Source organism: Macrotis lagotis, chromosome 2 (assembly GCF_037893015.1).
Source record: "Macrotis lagotis isolate mMagLag1 chromosome 2, bilby.v1.9.chrom.fasta, whole genome shotgun sequence".
Lineage (NCBI taxonomy): Eukaryota > Metazoa > Chordata > Mammalia > Peramelemorphia > Peramelidae > Macrotis > Macrotis lagotis.
In genome coordinates, this window is record NC_133659.1 from 100,968,642 (window position 1) to 100,993,451 (window position 24,810).

The 24,810-nt window shown below is 39.4% G+C and overlaps 2 protein-coding genes across 2 annotated transcripts in view; one reads left to right on the plus strand and one right to left on the minus strand.

Annotated features, from left to right (window-relative positions):
• LMOD1 (leiomodin 1) overlaps nucleotides 1-20,728 on the minus strand; it is a 70,748-nt gene extending 50,020 nt beyond the window's left edge. Inside the window, exon 1 of the mRNA XM_074222363.1 lies at nucleotides 20,240-20,728. Within this exon, the coding sequence (XP_074078464.1) occupies nucleotides 20,240-20,500 (261 nt within the window). The 5' untranslated portion in view covers nucleotides 20,501-20,728. The remainder of the gene's footprint in view (nucleotides 1-20,239) is intronic.
• Nucleotides 2,813-24,810, plus strand: part of TIMM17A (translocase of inner mitochondrial membrane 17A) — a 63,993-nt gene continuing 41,995 nt past the window's right edge. Inside the window, exons 1-2 of the mRNA XM_074222365.1 lie at nucleotides 2,813-2,940; nucleotides 3,538-3,651. The gene's annotated coding sequence lies outside the window, so the exon portion shown is untranslated. The remainder of the gene's footprint in view (nucleotides 2,941-3,537; nucleotides 3,652-24,810) is intronic.

A 24,810-nucleotide genomic window follows, 5' to 3' on the forward strand; every position in this document is an offset into this window, starting at 1 on the left:
AGAAGCAGGTTAGAAGAATGAGCAAATAAAAAAAAATGTCACCCCTAAAACTATTGTGATGAAAAGGACCCTCAATATTCGCAGAAGAGAAAAACTATGAAACATCTACAAGCGAAACCTTGGGGACTGATTAACTAGAATTCCTGGAAAAAGTGAAACAGAACTTTAAAATGTTTTAGAGTTTAAAAAGTTTTTATAAATGAAATGAAAACACTAGAGGAAAAAATTTGGAAAAAATGAGAGTCATGGGAAGAAAGAATTGGAAAAAGAATTAAAAGCTTGGCACAAGACAACAAAAAGTGGTCCAAGCGACAAACTCCTTGAAACCTAAAATGGACTAAGTAGATTTGTTTAAAGATTCTTAGGGCAGTCATTCCATTTTACTAAGATAGAACAAACCTTCCGCTAATACCAAAAGCTTTCTCTGGTTTCTTCTACTCCATTCATCTATTGTTTCGACTCTTGCTTTCATTTCAATGTTAAATACCCAGATACTTTGATTTTATCTATACCTGATACTTTACTTTGTTCATACTGTTCTATCTCCCCTATCTCCGTCACTCTAATGGAGCTGTTCTCACAGAATTCACTAGTGACCTTATAATGACCAGATCCAACTGTATGGTTTTATGGTTTTATTCTCCTTAATCAATCTGCAGCATTTTAATATTATTTGCAATGCCTATCATGTAATAGATGCATATTGATTGATGACCACTGCCACCCCTAATAGATATGCTTTCCTTGAATGACTTCAAAGACACTATACCTGCAGTTGTAGTGGAGAGAAAATTGACCTTAGAGTTAGGAAGATCTGAGATAAAGTCCAGGCTAAAAAGTTTATGAATAGTGTAATCTTGGGCAAGTCACTTGACTTTTCTCTGTCTCAGTTTTCTCAGCTGTAAAAAGCACTTCTTTCATAGGGTTATTGTAAGTCTCAAATGAGATAAAAAATGTGATGGTTTATTATAGGACCTGGAACTTATTAAATGATTAATTAATGTTTGTTCCTTTCTCTTCCATCTCTTCTCCTTAAGTTTCCCAAACCTCTTCATCATTAGAACTCAACTTATACCTTATTGAGCAAATGAGGCAATTTACTAGGAGCTCTCTCTTCTCCCATTCTCAACAGTCACAATCCCTTGACAATATCCTTTTTTTTTTCTCATCTTTTACTCTAATGTCTGATAAAGAGGTGGCCAACCTCTCTGCTGGTACCAGGTCATTCCCTCCCAACTTTTCCAAAGATTTTGTCCCATTCTACTTCTAACATTCTACTTCTAACATTTCTACTTCTAATTTTCAACCTCTCCCTTATGTATTAGCTCCTTGCTTACTATCTACAAATACCGCCTGAGCCTCCTCCACTTTTACCACTTCCTATTGTTCACTCAGACAAATGTCCTGTAACTCTCCTCTATCAAATGTCTAATTAAAAGGGCTCTACTTTCCTCTCTTCTCAAATGCTCTGAAATATAGTTTCCAAATTATTCTCTGCAAAGTTGCATCTTTTAATTGCTAAATATGAAGCCTTTTACCAATTCTCTTCTATCCTACAGCCTACTATCCTCTCAAGGATAATAGTCCTATATCTTTTTTCCATCAAATGCCTAAACAAAAGGGCTCTACTTTCCTCTTTTCTCAAATACCCTGAAATCTAGTTCCAAATCACTCTTTCCAAAGTTAACCAATAATCTTTGAACTGCTAAAATGAGGACTTTCCCTATTTTTCATCTTTCTTGACCTCTGTATAGCAGCATTTGACACTGCTGGTTTTGACACTCTCTCCTATAGACACAGTAATATTATTCTAGATCCTCAGTTTCCCTCACACTACGTTTTCAATCAGTTGCCAAGTCTTGTCGTTCCCACCTCCATAGCATCTGTATCTGACCCCTTATCACTACTTATTTGGCTAATATTCTAAGTTGAGGTTCTTTCACCTGGACTATTACAATAGCTTTCTGTTTGACCACCCTACCTCAAATCTATCCCCTCTCCAATCTACCTTCCCCACAGCTAACAAAGTATATTTTAAAAAAATTCTTTAATATTTTAAATTTAATATTTTTTAAAATGTTTAAATTCATAGCTCACCTATGTTTGGAATATAAAGTTCTTTTCACCTTGGACCCCACCTGCCTTTCCAGCCTTATTATAAAACAATTCCCTTCTTGCATTCTAGAGCTCAAAAAAACTTTCTCTCTCTCTCTCTCTCTCTCTCTCTCTCTCTCTCTCTCTCTCTCTCTGTCTCTGTCAGTCTCTCTCTGTCTGTCTGTCTGTCTCTCTCTCACACACACACAGACACAGACAGACAGACAGACAGATACACACACACACACACACACACATACACTCTATCCTCTATTTCTATCTCTTTCCATTGGCCATCCCCCATGCCTAGAATGTACTACCTCCTCACCTCTGGCTCTTAAAATTCCTCATTTTCTTCAAGATTCTTCAAGAAAAAGGCTTAAAATAGGAATGACTGCTCTTATGAGTTTCTGTGATTTGTAATGATTTTATGTCCAAACTTTCCTGTTTTTATTGAGGCTACCATCATCCTTCTTAGTCACCCAGATTCACAACCTCAGCACTATTTTTAACACTCCATTTCCAAGCAGTTGGTGGATCCTGTCAAATTAATACCTGTTCCATAACTGATTTATATTGAATACTGTGAACCTTATTATCTTCTACTTTAGGAAGAACTTGATAGGAACCAAAGGCAAAACCTTAAATAATTTGGCCTCAGGATTCTAGAATGTTAGTTTAACAAATAAAAGAGTCTGAGAAAAGAATGTTCAATCCTTCCTCCCTTCTCATCAGAGGTCAGGCTCCACCACCATTGAACACAGACTACACCGTCTACATAAGTATAGTTCAAATGGACCTCATAGGGAGATGGAGGGTGTGTAAAGCCCTGGACCTCTGGACAAGGTACATATTTATAATGTAAATTCCTTGAGGAAAAAGACTGAAGCATTTTTGTCTTTGTATTCTAAGCAGTTAATAGATATTTGCTTTTTGCTCGACTGTTGGATGACTGCACATAAACCAAGATTGAGTTCAAACATAAAAATCAGACCCTTGATGGAGATGGTGTTTCTTCTGTCAGATGGACAACTCAAAGCCAATGTCACAATTCATCACAGTTCCAATGACTCAATCCTTTAAGAATGACTGCCCAGCTGTGGGTCTGATACTGATCCCGAGTAACCAACTTGTGAACTCACAACTAGAGCTTTAGTTTCCAGTTTCTAGTTAGACCTTTTTTTCTCCATTTGGATTTTCATTTCATTTGGTTTGGCCATAAGTCTTAGCTGGCCGACAGCATTCTGATGGTCTAATTAATCATCCTGTTTGGCTGACTCCTTTCTGGGCTCACTCCTTGGCCACCTCTCTAGGGAAGCACTCCAAAAGGTCAAGGGAAGGAGCCAATTCTCAGACTTAGAATTGTCTCTATTAAGGGCCTTGGACAGCACATTTATGAAGACCCAGGGGTCTTTATTCTAACCTTTAAGTTTTGTCTTGTAGTGTATAGATCCTGGAACCTGGAAAATTATGCTGGAAAAAATTCCCAGATATAAGCACTGAGCTGATATGATGCTGTATGCTGAGGACTTTGACTCTCCAGTGATTCAGTCCAAGGTGGGTTTCCTACAGAGTGAAATTAAGCATTTGCCGAGTGGTTCAAAGCATCAGTCAAAGAAAAGGGAAAATGAACAGCAAAGTTAACTCCCAAATCACCGTGAAATGGGATTATTTTTCACCTACTCTGTATAGATCTTGTATGTACCTGGTTATTTATGTGTTATCTCCCTCATTAGATTATGAGTGCCTTTGAATGAGGATGGATTTTGCCTTTCTTTATATTCACTGACATATCATGGGCTCTTAATAAATGTTTGTTGACTGACCAAAGGATGGAAAATAATAAAGTTCTGATTCTAATTAACTATCCCCCAGAATAGATTGACCCTCATACCTTAGTGTAGCCTGCTGCAGAAATTAGAAAGTTGAATTTTTGCCAAGTCTCTCCTCTTTCCTTTACTTTTAGACAGTTGCCAAATTATTTGTCTAACTAACCTCCTACAAAGAATGTGAATAAACACACAACTCCATGCAGATTTAGGTAACAGCAAGGAGGTAGTGTTTATAAATGGCAGGGCTATTCTAATCCATCATCCTTGGGGACAAGAATGAGAATTCCTAGGTAGCGAGGTCTTAGGAGAGAGATCTGGGTCCTAAATAAAATACACAAACTACTTTAGTACAATGGGACTCAGTCAACAGGATGTGTCAAAGGGACAGATGGTTATTATCATAATAGGCACCATTTACATATATATATATATATATATACATATAATATATACATATATATGTGTTATTTCATTTGCTCCTACCACAGACCAATGAGAAAACTGAGACTGAGAGACCTTAGGAAGCTAGGAGAGACTGAGAGTGACTTGCCCAGTGTCATATAGATAGATAGTATGCAATGCAGACTTTGAACCGGATTTGAAGTCTAACACTCTATACAGAGTCACCTAGCTGCCTTTTATATGAAACAATAATGGCTAGAGGTCAAGACTATTTCCACAATCATACTAAGAAGTTATTTAACTATTAAATAAAATATTAGATTTTATTTACTCCCTTAAGTGCATTTTAGGTTATCAGTATCCTGAACACAGTAGGTCCTTAATAAGTATTTTTATTGATGAGGACAGGGCAGCTTGAATTTTTTTTCAGAAGAATAATTGGGGAAAGTAATGCTTCAATTAATTATTATCCCAGTCTTGTTTTCTAATCAGTACCCATTGCTAGTAGACTACTTGCATCTTGCATCCAAGAAAGGGCTGAAGAAATGGGCAGGAACTCTAGGCTACTACCTCAATGGCTGCTGCCAATGTCATTGCCACAGTCAGTGGAAAGGGATGACAGGACTGTAGATTTAGAACTGGAAGGTATTTCACCTAGTCTACCCCCATATCTGGGTGAGTCTGGATTTTCTTCATATATTTCAACCACAACAACATATCCTAAAAGATTGAATGCAGAAGCAGCTAGGAGAATCCAGCTTTCTTCTATTAAGTCAGACATTAAAGAGATTTGCAAAGGAATGTAAAAGAATACTACTGTTCACACTCATTTTTTTGTCTTGGAAACTATAATTAAAATGTACCATGTTAGGGGTGGCTAGGTGGTGCAGTGGATAAAGCACCGGCCTTGGAGTCAGGAGTACCTGGGTTCAAATCCAGTCTCAGACAATAATTACCTAGCTGTGTGGCCTTGGGCAAGCCACTTAGCCCCATTTGCCTTGCAAAAACCTAAAAAAAAAGTACTATGTTAATATGTGATGAGATTTTTTTTTTATAAAGGAATTAATAAGTATTTTTAAATTAACAATTTTAATTTCTAAGTTAAGAAATATCAATAGATATAAACAAAATAAGCAAACACTTTGGCATGTACTGAATAATTATTTAAAGGAATAAAAGTGGTTTCCAGTAATTTTTAAAAGCTTTAAGGTATACTAAGACCAAAAAATTTAAGAACTACTGGTCATTCATGTGATGCTCAGCTGCCTCATATCATGTTATTATCTCTATTTATTTTTTCCTGTGCTGATCCTTTGCTCTATCTACACAGAAGACTCCAAAGGGAAAGAAGTTCTTACACATCTTTGCAAGAGGGAGGCAGCCCTGATTGCCAGCCCTGGTGTTAGGAGACTTTGTTCAAGTTTTACCAGCTAGATGACTGAGCAAGTCGCTTTCTTTATCCTGCTTTATGTCTCTATAACTATTTTTTTTATCTGTCAAATGAGGTTAATAATACTTGGCAGGATCTGTCTCAGAAGGTTATTGAGAGAAAAGTACTTTCCAGACCTCAGAGAACTGTTTGAACACTAGTTGTTCATCACAGCACCTAGTACAATATCTTGCACATAGTAGGTCCTTAATAATTGTTTTTGGTGATGAGGTCAAGGCACTGAAGAAAGGGGCAGGAACTCTAGGCTACTACCTCAATGGCTGCTGCCAATGTCATTGCCACATCACTGGAATGGGATGACAGGATTGTAGATTTAGAACTGAAAGGAATCTCACATAGTCTGCCCCCACCATTTTACAAATGAGGAAGCTGAAGTCTAGGGAATTTGGGCAGAGATGGTACAATGGATGATGCACTTGGCTTGGAGTTATAAAGTCTTAAATACTTGCCTCAGGCACTTGCTAGCTGTAACTATGCCACTCTTAGTCTCAGTTTTCTCATATGTAAAATGGGGCTAATAATAACATATATCAGAGGGTTGTATTGAGAACAAAATGAGATACTGTATTTCAAGTGCTACATAAATTCTACTAATATTGTTAAGTAATTTGCCCAAAAGGCAGCTAGATGTCACAGTGGATAGGACACTGACTCTGGAATCAGGAGGATTGAGTTCAAATCCAGTCAAAGACACTTCTAGCTCTGTGATCCTGGACAAGTCATTTAATTCTGTTTGCCTCAGTTTCTTCATCTATAAAATAAACTGTAAAAGGAAATGGGAAACTTACTCCAGTATCTTTGCCAAGAAAACCCTAAATGGTGTCATAAAACGTTAGATACAACTGAACTGACTAAACAACAATGGTACTAAGTATGAGAAGTAAATCCAAGTCCTTTCACTCTCAAGTCCATACTCTTGTTATTGTGCTAGACTGCCTCTTTGGGTGTAAGTAGGTATTGGTACATGAATGCAAAAAGATTATATTCTATTATTTTTTATTATTATATTCTATTAATTTTTCTCCGAATGGTCTTGTGAGGAAGAAATCAATCAACAAGTATTTCTTAAGCATCTATTTTGTGCCAGTCACTGACAATATTCTTATGCTCATTTTACAAATGAAGAAACTTGAGACTCAGAGATCAAGTGACTTGATTAGGGGTCATCCAGCTAGTAAGTGGCAGAGCTGAACCTGAAACCCAAGTCTTAAGCAGTACTTATTGGTATCATTGCTGTTGTCTAGTCTTAGCCAGTTCTTCATGACCCCATTTGGGATTATCTTGGCAAAGATATTGGAGTATTTGCCATTTCCTTTGGCATTTCATTTGATATACGAGGAAACTGAGGCAAACAGAGTTAAGTTACTTAACCAGGTTCACATCACTAGTAAGTGTCTAAGGCTGGATTAGAACTCAGGAATATGAATCTTCCTGACTCCAGGTCCAGCACTCTATTCACTGTGCCATTTAGCTGCCCTTGAATCAGCATTTATCAACTACCTGCTGTGTACACTACTTATTGTGGCATTGATATTGATAGTTGTCATTCACATAGAATTTTTTTTTGTGAGATAGGTGGAAAAAGGAAGACTCTCCCTTTCTGAGAAATTCAGAGAGATCTAGCCAGTCAGCTTGTAAGAGGTAGGGATGAGCTTCAAATCTGGATCTCTGACTCTCCATATTTGGGCCAGGAATGGGCAGTTCTGGATCCCAGGAAGTCTATGGGTAGTGGGAAGTTCTGGGTTTTCTGGACAAACCTCTGAGTGAATGTAAAGGGGATCTAAGGTCCTCTAGGGGCAGAGTCCTTAAAGGGTACTACAGAGTCTCCTTTTCTTGTAGTATTCCTACTTCTAATGATTTCATGGTAAGGGTCACCAAATTCCACATGCCTCATCCTTGAAAGTCCTGCTTTCCAAAAAGCTCAACATGGGGGTTTGGAATCCTAAGCATAGGCTCTGCTGCCTAGATAGGGATGCGCTCAACCTGTGGACTTGCACTGGATTGCAAAAGTTAATGATGTTTGAATCCAAGGCAGTCTATAGAACTCCTCTAAGAGGGAGGGTTGATGAAAGGCCTTTCTATTCCGAGATGTTTATAAACAGTTTTCCTAGTAACCCAGGCTGTCCTTTCTGCAGCAAACCCTTGGGACATTTTAAGTCAATCTCCAAATCAGATTTTCTTCCTACTGGATTATGCTGAGGAAGGAAAATATATTACATCTGAAACACTGCCTCCTTTCGTTGTGAAATATTAACCAACTGTCTAATCAGTCAATTCAGGAGTCTGGAACTTTAAAGAAACTAGGCAGAGACTAAAAGGAATCAGGAGCAGAACAATAAATGAGCATGTCTCCCTTCCTTAAAATGTCTATTTTGAAATATTTCTCAGAAGTAGGAAAACAATAGGTATAATATCATAGTTAATAAAAATACTGGATGAAGGGTGATGTACAAGATGAGATGAAAAAAATGCATTTCCTATCAAGTCAGCCTCCTTGTTCCATTGGTGAATTCCTTCTGAGGCCTCCATTTTATGGAGGGGTCTAGGTTGTCCAGTCTTCATTCCTATCCCAGTTCAAATACTCAATGTCTATCTCATCCTGGAATGTCCCTCATCCTGGAGCCTCTACCACCCATTCAGCCTTCTTGCTGTGGAATATCCTGGCTTTTTTAGTATGAGCATTCTGTTGTTATTGTTATATTCAGTTGTGTCCAATTCTTCATGACCACTTGGAAATTTTCTTAAAGTGACTTGCCATATCATGTTCAAACTCATTTTACAGATAAGGAAATTGAGGCAAACAGGTTTCAGTGACTTGCCTAAGGTTATTCAACTAGAATGTGTCTAAGGTTAGATTTGAATTCAGGAAGATGTCTTTCTGATTCTAGACTTAGTGCCCTATTGCACTATGGCACCACCCAGCTGCCATTAAACCTTAAATGTTGTCAAATGCTACCAATCAGGGCTTGATTTATTAGTTTGTTGATTATCTGAATTTAAGAAGGTGGTAAAGAAAATGCTAATAATTCAAATTAAATTTAAAAGTGTGAAAAAACCATCTTTTTTTTTCTTTTTGGAGAGCCAGTTGTTAAATTAGCACACAATAATTGTGCTGTGAACTTTAGCTACATAGACAACCATTTCAAATTCTTGAGATACCAGTCAGTCAACAAGCATCAATAAAACTGTATTAGGTACTGAGCATCAAATATTATAGCAAGAGAGTATCTGCCTACTCAAGAACCTTACATTTTTGTGAGGGAATAAAATTTTGTGGATAAGAAAATATTAGATATAAAAATTAAAAGGGGGTACTAATGCAGATCTCCTCATCTAAATATATACCCTGAGAACATTTAAGAGAGAAAGAAGGACTCTGTATATATAAATATTTAGAGTAGCATTTTTTTATTTTTTTAGTAGCAAAGAACTGGAAATAAAGTAGAAGACTGCTGATTCAAGAATAGCTAAACAAAACTGTGTTACATGAACATAAATGGAATATTCCTTTGCTATAAGAAATAACGAATCCAAAGAATTCATAGAACTGATGCAGATAGAAGGAGAATCAAGAAAACAATATACACAAAACTTTAGCAATTTAAATGGAAATAACAATAACCACAAAGAACCAGACATTAAATAATGATAATAATCAAGCTTTTATCCCAAAGAATATTTATGCCTCCCTCCTTTTGTTGAAAAGATGACAAATGATGGGTACAGGATATTGAATACACCAGCAGACTTTTTGTTGGTATGTTTAATTTTCTTGAACTATTTTACCCCTCTTTTTTATATTTTATTATAAAATATTTGCTCTCTGGGGAGTTAAGGAGGGAAAGATATATTTGAAAATGAAGGTGATGTAAAAACAAATGACTTCAAAAACAATTTTTAAAGAGAAACTTATTTTGAACCAAAATCCTCTCAGAAACAAGACTGATGAGAATGAACCGGGACTAAAAAGGAGGGAAGATATTGAGCAAGAACACTTTTTTCTGCTCTACCCATATAGTACATGAGACAAGCAAAGAACTGGATCTGATGGGCTGGAAGGCCCTGACTCTTTGATTCACTATATTCCTCTCCGGCAGCCACTCTGACTCTACCCTCTCCCTTCTTGAGAACTGCTGTGCTACTCTATAACTATTATTCTTAAGTGATTAGCAAGCAGGTATGTGTTTTTCCCTTCCCTGAGGTGCCTGACTCTCTGATGGCTAATGGTGACAAGGAATACTTGAAGACTATGCCAGAAAAATATAACAATAAATTCTAAGGATTTCATTCGATTCAATTCAATTCAATAGACACTTATTTATTGGTCAGTTGCGACTGACTCTTCATGACCCCATTTGAAGTTTTTCTTGGCAAAGATGCTGGAATGATTTGCCATTTCCTTCTCCAGCTCATTTTACAGATGAGGAAACTAAGATAAACAGGGTTAAATGACTTGTTCAGGGTCACAGCCAGTAAATATCTAAGGCCCGATTTGAACTCATAAAGATTAGACTTTCTGACTCCATGTCTAGCATTTTATCTACTGCACCACCATAATTTCTCTACAAAGATGGAAAAACTTTGGGTCAGTGGCAGACTAGAAACTTGTCTTCGAAAGACCAGCCTAGTTAGTTAATTCAGAGGAGGTTCTGTTAGCAAAATGTTTTGGAGACCAGTGGAAATTTTTCCCAATAAGGATTCACAAATATCCTCTGCTTGGGTCTGGAGGGATTATGAGCAACATCAATAGAAACCCACATGGACAAAAATTACCAAACTTTTATCTCTCTAGTTAGTAAGCAAGCTCTCAGGGTATGCACATTTCTCCCAATAAATATAGAATGGGGGGCTGCTAGGTGACGAAGTGGATAGAGCACTGGCCTTGGAGTCAGGAGTACCTGAGTTCAAATCTAGCCTCAGACACTTAATAATTACCTAGCCATGTGGCCTTGGGCAAGCTACTTAACTCCATTGCCTTGCAAAAAACTAAAACAAACAAACAAACAAATAAATATAGACTAGAACATAAATGTTGCCATTTTATTAACAGGAAAAAATGTTAGGAGATTGAGGAACAGAGGAAAAGGCAAAACATGAGAAGAAGCCCATATTCACTTGTCAGCAAATATTTATTACGAGTCTGCTTTAAAAAAAAAAAAGAAAAGGGGCAGCTAGGTGGCACAGTGAATAGAGCACCAGCCTTGGAGTCAGGAGGACCTGGGTTCAAATGTGACCTCAGACACTTAATAATTACCCAGCCGTGTGGCCTTGGGCAAGCCACTTAACCCCATTGCCTTGAAAAAAAAATCTAAAAAAAAAAGAAAAAAGAAAACTCAAAGTAGGCACAAGCTAGGTGACATAGTGGATAAAGCACAGGCCCTGGAGCCAGGAGGACCCGAGTTCAAATCCAATCTCAGACACTTAATAATTGCCTAGCTGTGTGACCTTGAGCAAGTTACTTAACTCCATTGTCTTAAATGAAATTAAAAAAAAAGAAAGAAAGAAAGAGTGCTTTAAACAAGGCATTTTGCTATAGAGCCAAGACAAAGCAGAGAGTCTTAGTCCTTAAGGAATGGGACACAACACATAGACTGATAAGTTAATACATCACAAAATATTTTAAGGAGAGAGGGACCACCAACAACTGTGGGAGAATCCAGAGAAGTTTCATTAGAAACTCCCACTAGAGGGGCCAACTATGCTAAACATTGAAGAAAGCACAGAATCTCAGAATTTCAAAGTTGGAAGAGAAATTGGGTGATCTTCGAGTCCAACCAATATATGAGAAACAATCCTTACTATTCAGGCTCTGCCTGAAGATCTCTAGTGAGGAGGAAAGGGATTCCTAGAGACAGAGACAAAAAGAATACATTCCAGGCATGGAGGACTGCCTGTACAAAGAGAAGGGAGATGAAATTTCAAAACTAGGGAACAGTGAAGAGACTGGTTTATCTGGCACATGATGGGTACTAATAAATTGAGAAATGGAGGTTGGAACCAGATTGAAGAGGGCTTCAAAATCAAGGCTGAGGAGTTTGTGTTTTATTATGAAGGCAATAGGCAATAGGGAATTCTTGGGGTAGGTAGGTAGCACAGTGGATGACGTGCTGGGGTAGGAGTCAGGAAGACTTATCTTCCTGAGTTCAAATCTTCCTCAGACACTTACTAGCTGGGCAAGTCACTTAACTTGTCTCAGTTTCCTCATCTGTAAAATGAACTGCAGAGGTCCATGTACTCACTGGGGATGGTAGCAGCTGGAAATTGCGACTATCTCAGGAGAGAATCTAAAAGAGGATCCCCAGCTGCCTCTGCCCTCCATCTAGCTTTGCTGTCCCTGCTCCTGGCCAAAGGCAGGTGCTAATCCCTAACTTTTGGTAATGCCAAGGCAGAGTAAAGGAGTGTTAGGATTTTCTTCACTGCCCAGGGAAGGACAGAGAAGGCACAAATCAGCTAGGTGGGATTTGGTTCCTGCAATCTGACCCAAGGACACTGGCATCACAGAACCATCTTTCAAAAGGCCAAGGAACTTGATCTAGGATCAAAAGAGAGGAACTGAAAAGTCTACACTGAGTCTAGGATCAGGCTACAGGACTGACATTTCCCTGATGGTCTGGAGGGTGGTCCATTGTTTTTGGAAGGTGGAGATAAAAAGGCAACTGCCCAGCTTCACCTCCACCCTTCCATGATCCCTGCCAACATCATGCAAAGAGTAACCAATCCCTGACCACTCTTATAAAAGGCTCCATTCACACCGGTAATTTAAAAAACTCAATTCAGTAGAGAGAGATTGTGAAGCAGCTATTTGGATAGTGAATAGAGCACTGACATGGAGCCATGAAGAACTGATTTCAAATCCTGCCCTCAGACACTTACTGGTTCTGTGTCCTGGGGAAAGTCTTTAAAAAATATACATCTATGCCTCAGTTTCCTCAGTTGTAAAATGAGGAAGTTGGATTTCAATGACTTCCAGGGACCCTTCTAGCTCCAAATCTATTACCATAGTAAGAGCCTACTATGTGGGGATGCTAGGTGGTGCAGTGGATACAGTACCAACCGTAGAGTCAGGAGGACCTGAGATCAAATCCAATCTCAAAACACATAATAACTGCTTACCTGTGTGACCTTGAGCAAGTCACTTAACCACTTATATAAATGCCTTATAAAAAACTTTTTTTAGGTTTTTTTCAAGGCAAATGGGGTTATGTGGCTTGCCCAAGGCCAAACAGCTAGGTAATTATTAAGTCTGAGACTGGATTTGAACCCTGGTACACCTGACTCCAGGGCCGGTGCTTTATCCACTGCACCACCTAGCTACCCCTATAAAAATAGTTTTTAAAAAAAGAACCTACTATGTGCATGTTATTGGGCTAGACATGATAGAGAAAACATAGTTATAATCTAATCCCTACCTTCCAGGAGTTTACAGGCTAACAGGGGAGATAAGATATGTCCATATATCTCAGAAAGTCTCCCATCCAGCTGAGAAAAGATAATGCAATCCCAGTAATGGTCAGCAATCCCAAGGATCCAGAGATAGTAGTAATTTCTAACTATAGTAGTAGCAAAGGAGAATGGTATAATTGCTAGATCCTGGACTTAAAAAATCAAAAAGATGTGAATTCAAATCCCACATCTAACTCTTACTTGCTGTCTTACATTTTGGCAAATTTCTTAATATATCTGAATCAAAAATCTCGTTTATAAAATGGGGATAACAATACCTATAGTATCCTTATCTGACAAGAAATCCCCACTATTCATGAGGTGGCTGCAAGACTAAGAGATGATATAAACAATTCTATGGTTGTTCAGTCACGTCCAACTATTTTGTCACCCCATTTGGAATTTTATTGGCAAAGATATTAGAGTAGTTTACCATGTCCTTCTCCAGCTCCTTTTACAGATGGAGAAATTGAGGCCAACAAGATTAAGTGATTTGTCTGGGGTCACACAGCTTGAAAGTATGAGTTTAGATTTGAACTTAGGTCTTCTTGACTCAGGCCTGGGTGCTTTTTCCAATGCACCTCCTTGCTACCCCAATATATGCAAAGTATTGTATAATTTTGTTTTAATTTTTTTTAGGTTTTTGCAAGGCAAATGGGGTCAAGTGGCTTGCCCAAGGCCACACAGCTAGGTAATTATTAAGTGTCTGAGACCAGATTTGAACCCAGGTACTCCTGACTCCAGGGCCGGTGCTTTATCCACTATGCCACCTAGCCGCCCCCAAAAGAATCTTTTTTTTTGTTTGTTTGGTTTTTGTTTTTCAGTTTTTGCAAGGCAATGGGGCTAAGTGGCTTGCCCAAGGCCACACAGCTAGCTAATTATTGAGTGTCTGAGGCCAGATTTGAACTCAGGTACTCCTGACTCCAGGATCAGTGCTCTATTCACTGCGCCACCTAGCCACCCCCAAAGTATTGTATAAATGTCAGATATGTTAAGGGAACCAAATTCCAGGACTTCTTTCTGTCAGTATCTCAAGATTCATTCTGCCTCACATTTGGCTCCTAGCAAAATATATTCCTTCAATACAGGCATGTGCTGGAATCTCCTTTTGTGGTAATCATCCAAACTAGACTGGGTTAGAACCTTCTTGACTAGGAATTCTTAACTTTCTTCTGCGTGATGGATCCCTTTGGCAGTCTTTCTGATGAACCTAAGGACTCCTCAAAATAAGGTTCACAAATTCATAAAATAGAATAAATAAAACTCCAAAGGAAGCCAATTTTATTGACATTGAAAAGTTATCAAAATATTTTTTTTAATTATGACCCCTTGTCCTTAGCAAGTGCTTCATAACAACTAATTGACTCACCCAGGTAAAGAATACCAGTCAAGAGTCTTACTGGGGGGGGGGGGGTGGCTAGTTGGTGCAGTGGATAGAGCACCAGTCCTGAAGTCAGCAGTACCTGAGTTCAAATCTGGCCTCAGACACTTAATAATTACCTAGCTGTGTGGCCTTGGGCAAGCCACTTAACCCCATTTGCCTTGCAAAAACCTTAAAAAAAAGAGTCTTACTAGGATAACAGACAAAAATTATGTATCATTTAGGCTCCTTCAATATACTAACCAAGAGCTTAGCATTTAGTTAGCAAGAACAATTTATTAAATAAAAACTGAACTTCTATGTCACTTGATGACCCAACCTGACTCAGAGGTGGATGACTAGGATGTGACATGTTGCATATACTGTCAAACACAATCAATGGGCTAGTAGGTTTTGTTGAACCTTTTTTTTTACTTTTGTAAGGTTTGCTGGGTTAGGAAGGGAGAACGGAGAGATGAATAGGATGAAAGCAAAGGGCATCAATGCAACTTTGTTTTTAAAAGAAAAATTTATTAAAGTAGAAATTCTCTGCATTGACAATTATGTTTTCTCCTCTCAAGGAATCTGTCTTAGTTACTTAAGAATAAATCTGGAGGGGTGGGGCAGGGGCAGCTGGTTGGTGCAGTTGATAGAACACCAGTCCCGGAGTGAGGAGGATCTGAGTTCAAATGTGACCTCAGATAGTTAATAATTACCTAGCTGTGTGATCTTGGGCAAATCACTTATTCCCCATTGCCTTGCAAAAAAACTAAAAAAAAAAATCAATTGGGGGCTATGTCCAGTCATCCTATTCTTTTTCTTGCCATTGGACCCAGCGGACTCCTGAGGTGAAAGTGAAGTTGGTGACTTTGCATAGCTCTCTCTCACTTAAAACCATTTCACTTGCATGTCACGGCATCACAAGCCTGATATCATGATCCTCTTCGAGATTGAATATCAATCAATTGACATTTTTAAATGCCTATGCTCTAGGTTGCTTCTTATATTATGTTCACATAATGAATTAAAACCCTGATTTGTGGGCATATTTTTAAATTTTATTTATTTTCATATTGCTACAATAGTCTTGTAAAAGTAAACATAATCCCTCCTCTCTCCCAACAAAAGTAGAGAAAACAAGAAAAATAAAGTGAAAGGGAAAAATAAGTGTTCTTCAATCTGTGTTCAGATACCATCAGCTCTGTCTCTGGGATGGATCCCATTCTTTATCATAGTCCATCAGAGAAGTTGCTTCAATATTTTTTCTCCACAGTTGCTATTGCTAGCTGTATTTCCCTCCATCCTACACCCCCATTATTCTATTCTCTCTCTCCTTTTACCCTGTCCCTCTAAAATAGTGCATTGGATCTGACTACTCTCTCCCACAATCTTTCCTCTTTTCTATCACCTGCACCCCACCCTCCCATGCCCCGTTCCCTTTCTCCTATTTCTTTCCTCTACTTTTTTCCCCCTCTGGGTTAAGATAGATTCCTTCTATACCTTGTTGGATGTGCATGTTATTTCCTCTCTGAGCCACTTCTGATGACAATGGAAGCTTCACTCATTTCCCCCTCACCTTCCCCCCTTGCATTCCCTTGCAAAAGCTTTTTCTTGCCTCTTTTATGCGAAATAACTTAGCCCATTCTATCTCTTTTCTGTAAGTATATTTTTAAAATTTCTACTTTTTAATCTATTTATTTTTAACATTCATTAAAAATGGGTATGTTGTTTGCCCCTTGCTCTGATGTCAAAATTACTAGTTAATGCTCTGTATCCTTTTCCCTATTAACTAAAGTTCATGCTAGGAGTTTGGGGGATAGATGAAATAAACCTTAGAAGATTCTTTCATTTGGATATTCCCATTGTATTCCTCTTGTGCCTCTAAAGCTTTCTCTAGTTATAGCAATCAGAAATCATCAATCAACTTACATTATTGTTGAGTGTCTTCTATGGTATTGAGGGGAAGAAGAAAACCCCTTACATTTCTATTCTTTTCATCTCTGCTACACTAATGGACATCATTTTCTCCAATATCAATATGTTTCCTTGTAACTTTTCTCGAGGGTATTGATTTGTCTCCACCTTTAGTTAGTAAACATCTAAGGGAAAGTAGCTTCAGGGGCAGCTAGGTGGCGCAGTGGATAAAGCACGGGACCTGGAGTCAGGAGTACCTGGGTTCAAATCCAGTCTCAGACACTTAATAATTACCTAGCTGTGTGGCCTTCAGCAAGACACTTAACACCATTTGCCTTGCAAAAAAAAAAAACCTAAAAAAAAAGTAGCTTCATCTTCAGAGCTTCCAATATCATGATTTGATGAATAAGTGGTAACCACTCACAGTTGGTAAAATATTCTTGAAGTTAGGCATGTTGTATGAAGGGTGGGGTAGGAAAAGGAGAAAAAAAACAGATTATTACCAACCTAATCTATATAAGCAAGATGGTAGGGAAGACGCTGGCCACCAGCATCATCTGTGGTTAGCTGTGTTTGCCTGGAGGTGAATATGGCTATTGAGTTCATTGTAGAAGCTAGGCACACATAGCTTCTAAGAAATCTATATGAATAGAAGAGGGGTGGTGGCAAGGTAAAAAGCTGTAAATCCCTTCCTTTATTCTACAAACATCCTCACTATTTACTTCAATTGACTGGATTCTAGCATGGTGCCAATGAGATCAATATTAGAAAGATCAGTCTCTATAGTCAGACTTGTTCAAGGAAGGGTTCTGTCTCCTGGCCACAGAACACAACACCAGCCTTAAATAAAGTTAGGTCCTTGATTGAAATGTGGATATTACAACTCAAGTCCTCTCTTAGAAAAACAATTCAGAATGTAATTTCTTAGATAGAGGGCATAAAAGATGAATATGTCTCCCAGCATGCTGTAGTTGATTGGTGGGGTTAGAAAATAGAAGGATGGGGCAACTTAAGTGTCACAGTAAATAGAGCACTAACCTGGAGTTAGAAGGACCTGAGTTCAGTCTCAGACACTTAATAATTACCAACTGTGTGACCTTGGGCAAGTCACTTAACCCCATTGCCTTGCAAACCCCCCCTCCAAAAAAAAAGGAGGCTAAAAGAGAAGAAAAGACTGTAAAACTAATCATAGTGGTCAAATTTTCTGAAAGGAGAAAATGTCATGAAGGGAAATTTAAGGAGACCTGGAGATCTGTGTATCATTACCATCAAAGCCAAACCTCTTTTGCCTAAAACTTCAGTAGCCTTTCTTTATGGAAATCTTTCTTTACGAGAAAGATGGATGACAGACAGAAATGTAGGGGCACAGTTATATGGAGAGTGATGAGCAATGAGCAAGGACAATCCCAAAATACAGAGATTTGAAGTCAGTGGAGAATGCAGGATGGGACATAAGAAAGCATCAATATCTTCATATCTATTTTATTTCATTCTTCATGTTTTCTGACAATTGCCTTAGAATTATCAGGTACCAGAAATTCTCTGCTGAGCAGAGTTGGGATAAGACAATAGTAGTATCAGCTGTACTATACTGTCTTAGAGAATAGGAATTCTCTGAGCATTATATAGGCTCCCTTCAATCTTGGGACTTCCTGGTATAGTCAGAAATGTGGAGATTAGGGAACCCAGAACAGAAAAACCCTGATCCTATTACTGTCTCCCCTATTTGCTGCTGTTTGTCTCTTCTGGTTCCTAATCACCAGTCTTCCATAAGATACATTTGGACTATCATTATGTTATTTTTCCTGTGTCACTGGACTCAAGACAACTGGACTCTAGACTATCAACTCCCAAAAAGGTTAGGAGTTATATCCATATAAATATAAATATAATGTGTACAGGGGTCAGCAAACAGACAGTTATCTCTTCCACATCATGACTTTCCTCATTGTGGCTTTGATATATTCTGAATCAGCATAAGAAATTAAAATTTTGGGAGAGAGTTTTACGAAAGCCATAGGCAACACAGGAAGAACATCAGACAACACAGAAAAAGTTCAGAAACTCAAAAATACACGAAATAGATGTGTAGCATTATATAATATCAACCCAAATTTTACAATAAGGTACAGTAAATACCCCATAAAAGAAAAATTAAAAATTCAGACTTCTTCAATACAACAGGAGGGACAAAAATTTTTTACATGAATTTTCCAGATCACTGGGGTACTGCACCCCTAACTCCTATGATGTGAAAAGGATAATTGTATATTTATCTATCTATGTGTATGTTGTTTCTCTCCAGTAATCTATAAGCTCCTTGAAAGCAGTTACTGGTTTTGGTTTTGTCTTTCTATCAACAACACCCAACACAATTTATAAGCACTTAATACATGCTCATTGGATTGTACTGGATTAGAATGCTATGTTGGATCCAACAACGTTGGATAACATTGATAGTTTCATCTCCTATTTGCTCTGCAAGCATAAAGAAGGGAATTTCAAAAACCCTTGTCTCCTTAGTTGGCAAGGATAGATAACAGTCTAGAAAACTTAGTTAAAATGGTGAATAATCTTCTTGATCAATTGAGAGTTGGGTACCTGCTAGATAATGGAAAGAACTAGAATAACTAGATAAGGCAATTTTCTCATGTAAAAACATCTGTTCATGCTCTTTGGCGGACAGAAGGAATCAACACAAGTCACATTGCTTTAGATGCTATAGTGTGGGTTAATTAGGGTTGATTTTCTGGGGAAACCACATATGTACTCTAGAATACAGCAATCTCATGTACTAGAGCACTACAAACAGTGAAGATCCATATTCTCCTGGCCAAAACAGAGAGTAGATCCTGTAAGAGCAATCCCAGGTGGAGGCAAATATTTTGGAGACCATCTTCTTCCTAGCTCCCTTTCTCCAACATATACAACATAAGACAAAGGATTGCCACCTGTAAGCCTGGGACTCACAGCTTGTATTGGAAAGGAATGGAAGTTTGGGTGGGGCCACAGAGAAAGAGAGGAGGGATATTCCACAAGAGCTCCTTCTTCCAGAGAAGGGGATAGAGAAACATCCTTTCAAAAGAGTGAATTTGAAGCCAATCAAGTTTAAGGCTAAACCAATTGGATCCTCCACTGGTCCTACCTTCTATTGCTTTTGAAGTCTGTATCTGCCTAATGAACCTCCTGAAGTGATTTAAGGGCCAATATGATACCCAAGCACCAGTTTAAGCAAAGTCTCTAGTACTGGAAAAATGAGCTCCTACTACCTGCAAACTTTAGTTGGGGGTGGCAAGAAGATGCCATCACCATTCCCTGTTCTGTTATCTCTACAATCAACAAGATGGGGGGAAAAATATGGCAAAGCAAGCGTTTGACAAAGTAGGGTGGAGTCAAGCTGAAAACTGACAATGTGTCCATAACAGTCATCAGATCATGCTCCAGACATTACTTTAATGAATACTGGAATTGTGGGACCAACGAAAGCACTGCCAAGATACAACAAAGGCTTGGGAATAATGAGCTAAGGTTAAGAGGCTCATTTAAAGGGGAGCTAGTTCAGCAGCCACTCTAAGGTTAGGAGAGATAAAATCCTTTGCTAACTTTTCTTTTCAGTGACCTTGATTCTCCCACAAGAAATTCGCCAGCTCTGTTCCCAAGCTCCAAATCCCTTTCGTGCTGTTAAGATATGTGCCTGGTTCCCAATTTCAGCCCGTCCCCTCCTCCCACAGGACTTTCACTTACATCCATGGACATCTCCCTCTGGATAAGTTTCTTGGTCTCCTTCTCGCAAAAATTGAGCATGGCTTCACGGTTGTACAAGCCGGTGGACTGCTTGTCTGTCTGGTTCCTCTGCCGGAGCCCCACAGGAATACTCCCATCTGGATCCACCACATCCAACTCCTTCTCCAGTTCCTCCATCTCCTCCGGAGACAGCGTAGACAGCAAGCTGTCGATATCAGGATCTTCGCTCACCTGCCTGCGGTACTTGGCTACCTTGGACATCTTGAAGAGAAGGTGCTTGCGTGTCGGTGTTGGGAGGGTGTGTGAAGCGGAGTGCGAGGCTCCTGGACGTCGGGGTGAGCAGGTGGCTAAGGGAGAGTGGGCTTGGGAGCTACACCTAGGACTGGATAAGCTGGAGGTTGCTTGCCCCTCCCTAGACGCAGGTGCTGAAGTGTTAAATCCAAGCAGCCTTCCTTCTGCCCGGGGGGATAATGGTTATAAAGAGAAGACCCCGCTGGTCTAACAGTTGACCAATAAGAGCCAAGAGCTGCACAGCCCCCATCCGAAGAGCCAATCACCGGAGACCGCAGGCGGGTCTGCCTCCCTGTCAGAGCTGTTTGAAACTTGAGGACATTCCAGGGAATCTTGGAGCCGCTGCATGACCAAATTTAGTACGGAGCGTTTAGCCTTTTAAAGACAAGAGGGGCTGCGCAATGAGAAAAGATACAAAAATGCACGAACTGGCAGCCCTGGGAGAAGGGGCAAGAGGAGACAGTGGCCAGAGCACAGGGCGGCCAAGCGGCCTGGGGCATCCAGGGCCAGCTCCCTTTCCCATCACCAGACGCCGGTGTCCCCCCCGGGGCCGGGATTGCTCCATTGACTCCTTTCTACTCTATTTGGTCATGGCCTGGGTGATCCCAAAATGTTTACAGCGAGACAAGGATGGGAGTAGGGACCCAGCACATTTACTTTCTTTCCCTAAAGTGTCACACCGTCTTCTGGTCAGAGGGAGGGCTCAAAAAAATCAGCCTCCCTTCTCTGGGTATTTGACAAGAGAAGATTCCTGTAGGTGATTGTAGAGTAGAGGGGGCGAAGGGAGGGGTGTTTGTGTGAGGCATCCAGGAAAAGCCCAAAAGGCTGGCAATAAACGGTATGAGGTGTCTAGGCTTGTGTGCATAAAAAAAAAAAGTTTGCAAAACCCTTCTGTTCTTATCTACAGACTCCTTCGGAGAGGAAGGGACTTCCAGTTTTTAGTTTGCAAAAACCCTCTGTTCTCATTTATATTCTCCTTCCTAGATGCAGGGGCTCCCAGTTTTTCCTTGGAAGTATGAAGAAGTAAGAAACTGCAAAGGACAGGATCTCTGATATAACCCAAGGGAACCTTTCTGTGTCTTCAGCGAAACACAGTTCTGAGTTGTTAGGAGATACTATACTGCTCCAGGGTTGGTATGTTCCATGAGCTTTCCACTACTCATCAATCATGTTGCCTTAAGCCATTTTCAGAGACATACAATCTCCCATCTCCCTTCTCAGACTCCCTTCTCAAAGTGAGGGTGTCACCCATTAAGAGAAAATTTGATTATTTTTTCCTGGTCTCTTTCTTAAGCCAGAGGGAGACAGTCCCAGTCAAATTTACCAAGTCAAAGAGGGATCAGAACTAAAAACTGGGCCTGGGATTTAAAAGACAATCTCATTTTTAGGGCAATATGGGGGGGGGGGGATAGTCGGTAAGTCTGCATTTATTACAAACTTACAATGTACCAAGCATTGGGGATAAAGAAAAGCACAAATCAGATCCTCAATCAAGGACCTTTGAAAATCGGAGAGAGAATATGTAGATAACTAAGTACATACAAACTGTATAAAGAATAGAGAGAGGTAATCTGAGCAAGGGGAAGACACTAGCAGCTGGAGGAACCTGAAAAAGCCTCCTCCTGGAGATGAGATTTAAGCTAAGACTTGAAGGAAGTCAGAAAAAAATTAAAGGCAGGGTTAAAAGGGCAAAATTTCCAAGCATGGGATTCAGCCAATGCAAAGGCAAAGAGATAGGAGATGCTGTTCACTACTTGAGAAACAGTAAGCCAGTGTAATTAGAGCATGGAGTATTATGTGGTGTTAGAAAAGAGATTGAAAAAGTAGAATGAAGCTAGGTTACAAAAAACTTTAAATGCCAAATAGAAAAGTTCACATTTCATTCTGGGGGTAATAGGGAGTCACTGAAGTTCACTGAGCAGAATATGGTCAGACCTATGCTTCAGAAAAATCACCTTGGTAATTGACTGTGAGATGGATTGAACAGAGGAGGGATCTGAACCAGGGATATATAAATCTACTGGTTAGAAAGCTTCTGAACCAATTCGAGCAAGAGGTGATGACTGACTGAACTTGGGGAATATTATATTAAGAGGAGAAAAGCAGGGGTGGCTAGGAGGTGTAGTGGATAAGGGGCAGCTGGGTGGCATAGTGAATAAAGCACCCCCCCTTGGAGTCAGGAGTACCTGGGTTCAAATCCGGTCTCAGACACTTAATAATTACCTAGCTGTGTGGCCTTGGGCAAGCCACTTAACCCCATTTGCCTTGCAAAAAACAAACCCCCCCCAAAAAAAGAGAAAAGCAGCTCTATATGAGAAACATTGTGAAGATAAAAACAAGATTTAGCTTCAGATTGGATGAACAGGAGGAGTAAGGAAGAGGGAGAAGTCAAGGATGACATCTTGTGTAGTTGGGTAACTGGGAAGTTTGTCTCCAAACCCATGTGTTCACTTCTACCCTTTAATTATCTTCCTTTTTCTTTTTCTAACCTCTATCACAAAGTCAACCAATGATTCTTCAATTATGTTTTTCTTCTTGCTTGCCTCTCAAATCCCTCTTACACATGGTTCCAACATCTCACAATCCCATCTGGGATGAGGGTCAGGGGAATACTAATGTAAGCAAAACAACTCTAAACTCAACTCTTCTAACCTTCAGGAATACTAGTTGGTTGAGACCCTAGAATGGTACATCCCCCTTTAGTGTACCATTGAAGGGAAGTGGGGTTCTTTTGATATTATCAATTTCAGTTGGGCAGCTAGGTGGTACAGTGGATAGAGCACCAGCCCTGGAATCAGGAGGACCTGAGTTCAAATACAGCCTCAGACACATAATAATTACCTGTGTAACCTTGGGCAAATCATTTAACCCTGTTGCCTTAAATAAATAAGGTTTTTTTTTTATTTTTCGCAAGGCAATGGGGTTAAGTAGCTTGCCCAAGGCCACACAGCTAGGTAATTATTAAGTGTATGAGACCGGATTTGAACCCAGGTACTCCTGACTACAGGGCTGGTGCTCTATCCACTGTGCCACCTAGCTGCCCCCAATAAATAAAAATTTTTTAAAAAGATACTAAAAAAAAATTTGAGTCCCCATTCTGGTTCATTCTCCTCAATATCAAACACCAATGATTACTGCCCCAATATCATTTATCTGTTGCATTTCTCCTTTGTATGAATTAATCAATTAATATCAAGTAACTTAAAAACCTGGAGAAGGAAATGACAAACTAGTCCAGTGTTTTGGCCAAGAAACCCATAAATGGGATCACAAAGAGTCAGACTTGACCCAACAACTTAACCACAAACATTTACTGAAAATATACATAGCAAAAACCAAAAATATCCTCCCTGGATTGTACATACTCTTCTCTCCATGTCCTAGTTCCAGGGGAGAGTGGCCTGAAACTTTAAATGGCTGTCTATGAGTATTCTTCTACCACCAGGATCACTTCCAGAAGCAACACATAACTTCTTGGCTGCCATGTTGAGCTGGTTCCCACTGGCTGTTTAGGTCAGGCTTCTCAATGAGCCTGGCTCCTGGTAAACTGGTATGAACTCCAGTTCATATACTTCTGGTGGTTCTTCAGACCTTTTCACAAGTTCACAAAGTCATAGGCTGACCTGTGCCATCTCCAATATTCCTGGTGTCATGGTCTTCTTTGATATTAAAGGACCAACTTATATTACTTTTCATTCTCCCAAGAGAAGAAAAGATCAAAGGCAAAAAAAAAATCCCAAACTCAGAGTTACTATGTGATACATTTCCTAGCATATAGTGGCTTAGGTCGGGGAGAGAAGGACCAGAAGATTCTCTCTTTACCAGGAGGCTTAGACCATATCTTCCCTCAAAAGTCACCAGGAAAGAAAGAGATCTGTTTGGCATTTAGGGCTTTTTGTATGAAACCAGTTCCAGCACAACAGTCAATCAAAAAGCATTTGACTAGACCATTGAGGAGCTGGATCAGGAACAATCACAGAATATATATGAAATCTTTAACACCAGAGAGCAAGTCCCTCCTTAAGTTAGAATTCATACATTTCTATAAGTAGATTAACTAACCCTTTCCTCTCTCCCCATACTGATTGGAAGCAAGCAGAGGTTAATATGTATTCTACCAGTGACTGCACATGTATAACCTATATCACATTGCTTGCCTTCTCAATGAGGAAGGAGGAAAGGGAGAGAGAGAATTTGGAACTTAAAATTTAAAAAAAACAAGCATTAAAAATTATTTTACATGTAATTGGGGAAAAATAAAATACTAAATATTTTTTAAA